Genomic DNA, 1,723 nt, shown 5'->3' on the forward strand with positions numbered 1-1,723 from the left:
CGTGACCACCAGGAAGTTTGCTTTCCCAATAGGCGTTAGGAGAGCAAAGATTTGTCATTGTTTGACAGCAATGTGATTTACCTACCAAATGCTCTGTTAGGTCCCTCCACAAAGGCTATTCACTACTTCTAAGTTTTCAAAATGTGAATACCACCCATCACAAGAAGCATTTCGATCTTGTCAATCAGTAACACTGAAAGTCGATTAAGCACTTAGTACCCTCAGTACTTAATAGGTGGACAACATCAAACGGTAGACAAATGTGGTGCTGATTAATCCCAAAAATAGTTTTTCTGGATCCTGTTGCTAACCAAAACCAACCATCATTACATGTTAATATAAGTTGGAAGTTATTTCTCAACCAATGAAATAACTTTTTAATCTTGTCTAAAGTGGATAAAATTTGATTACCATCACAGTATCTCCGATTTGATCATCCTAACTTCCTTCACTCTTTGCAAATATTCAGTAGGTCAGTTCCATAATCCAGATTGTAGCTGAACAGAAGACCCAATTTAAAACTATTAATACAATCAAAAATGGGAATTGGGCGTCAGTGCCAAATGCCTTTAAAATGTCCTTGGCTATTTGTGGGCTTTTAGCTCCGTCTCAGTCGGTCTTGCATGCAAAGATGTGGAAGAGGTGAGGCTGAGTCACATCATCCACTGTCTGCGTTATTGCTTGCGGTATCATGCCTTGGCCTCTTTGGGGACGCGCCTTCCAGTCTCAATATTACTCTTCACTTTAAGCATTATAGTTACGCTTCTTTTGCCCTTTTTCATAAGTGGCAGGTCGCCCTACCTTGTTTCATGGCCCTTCACTCATTCCATTTTCTTCATATTGTTTTCCTTCTAACAAAGTATTAACTTTGCCGGGCACATAAATTACCGCCTACCTCCAGACCCTTATCTTCGAACTGGTCAAACTGTTGCAATTATAAAACACAAACCTGATTTCCATGTTGTATGCTGCAGAGATTTTCACCTTGTGTTTGACAGAAATCGTGAATCATAAATCAGAAGACGTGCAGCTTTTCAAATTCGCGGATTTCGACATGGTGATTTTGATCAAAACTTGTACCTTTTTGAATGGGTAAATGAGACAAACTCCTTATGGACTACTCAAAGCAATTTTAAGGTGGGAGATGCTTTGAATGTGACTGTGATATGGTATGGTGGACAAGACACTGCTGGTTTGCTAAAATAGAACCGTTTCCCATCGACTGAATTACAGATCAGTGATACCGGCGATGAACGCCTTTCGAAGGAAGTTGACAATGCAAAAAATAGTGTGATTTCCTCTTATATTTTGGTGAGAAAGATTGTGAATCAGCAACCATTTTGCATGCTAGTAAATCCGTCACAATGAGTGAGCTTATGCCATAGCAATGATTAGCTGATATTCTGGTTCTTCAAATGTACTTACCCTCCCTGTCTGAATCTCTGGGCAGTATAAATATCAGCTACTCGTAAACTAGCCTAAATAATTTAAGGCCCCAAAAGCTATAAAAAGAAGTAAGTTCTTTATAAGTAAAGTGTAAAATGGTGAGCTTTTCATTTACACGTTAAATGAAGGCGTAGGCAGCATAGAAAATATGCACTGACGAACATGTGTTTAGAGCTCTTTTTATTTCAAAGCTGTAGATTGCTAATCGGTAGATCATTGTGATGTTTCCTGGTCGCCTGCAGTTGAGCTAATTCAGATTGGATCAATTTATGCCTGG

General features: G+C 39.1%; 1 protein-coding gene across 1 annotated transcript; it reads left to right on the forward strand. All coding sequences in view use genetic code 11, as the record gives it.

The window, feature by feature from the left end:
• Positions 1-1,171: 1,171 nt before the first annotated feature.
• EGR_08891 (hypothetical protein) lies at positions 1,172-1,368 on the forward strand (the record flags this gene model as incomplete). The annotated part of the gene is made up of 2 exons (XM_024498140.1): positions 1,172-1,192; positions 1,234-1,368. 2 exons carry the CDS (start codon positions 1,172-1,174, stop codon positions 1,366-1,368), a joined length of 156 nt encoding a protein of 51 aa, XP_024347425.1.
• Positions 1,369-1,723: the final 355 nt, after the last annotated feature.

The sequence above is a fragment of the Echinococcus granulosus genome, assembly GCF_000524195.1.
Source record: "Echinococcus granulosus chromosome Unknown EG_S00123, whole genome shotgun sequence".
Lineage (NCBI taxonomy): Eukaryota > Metazoa > Platyhelminthes > Cestoda > Cyclophyllidea > Taeniidae > Echinococcus > Echinococcus granulosus.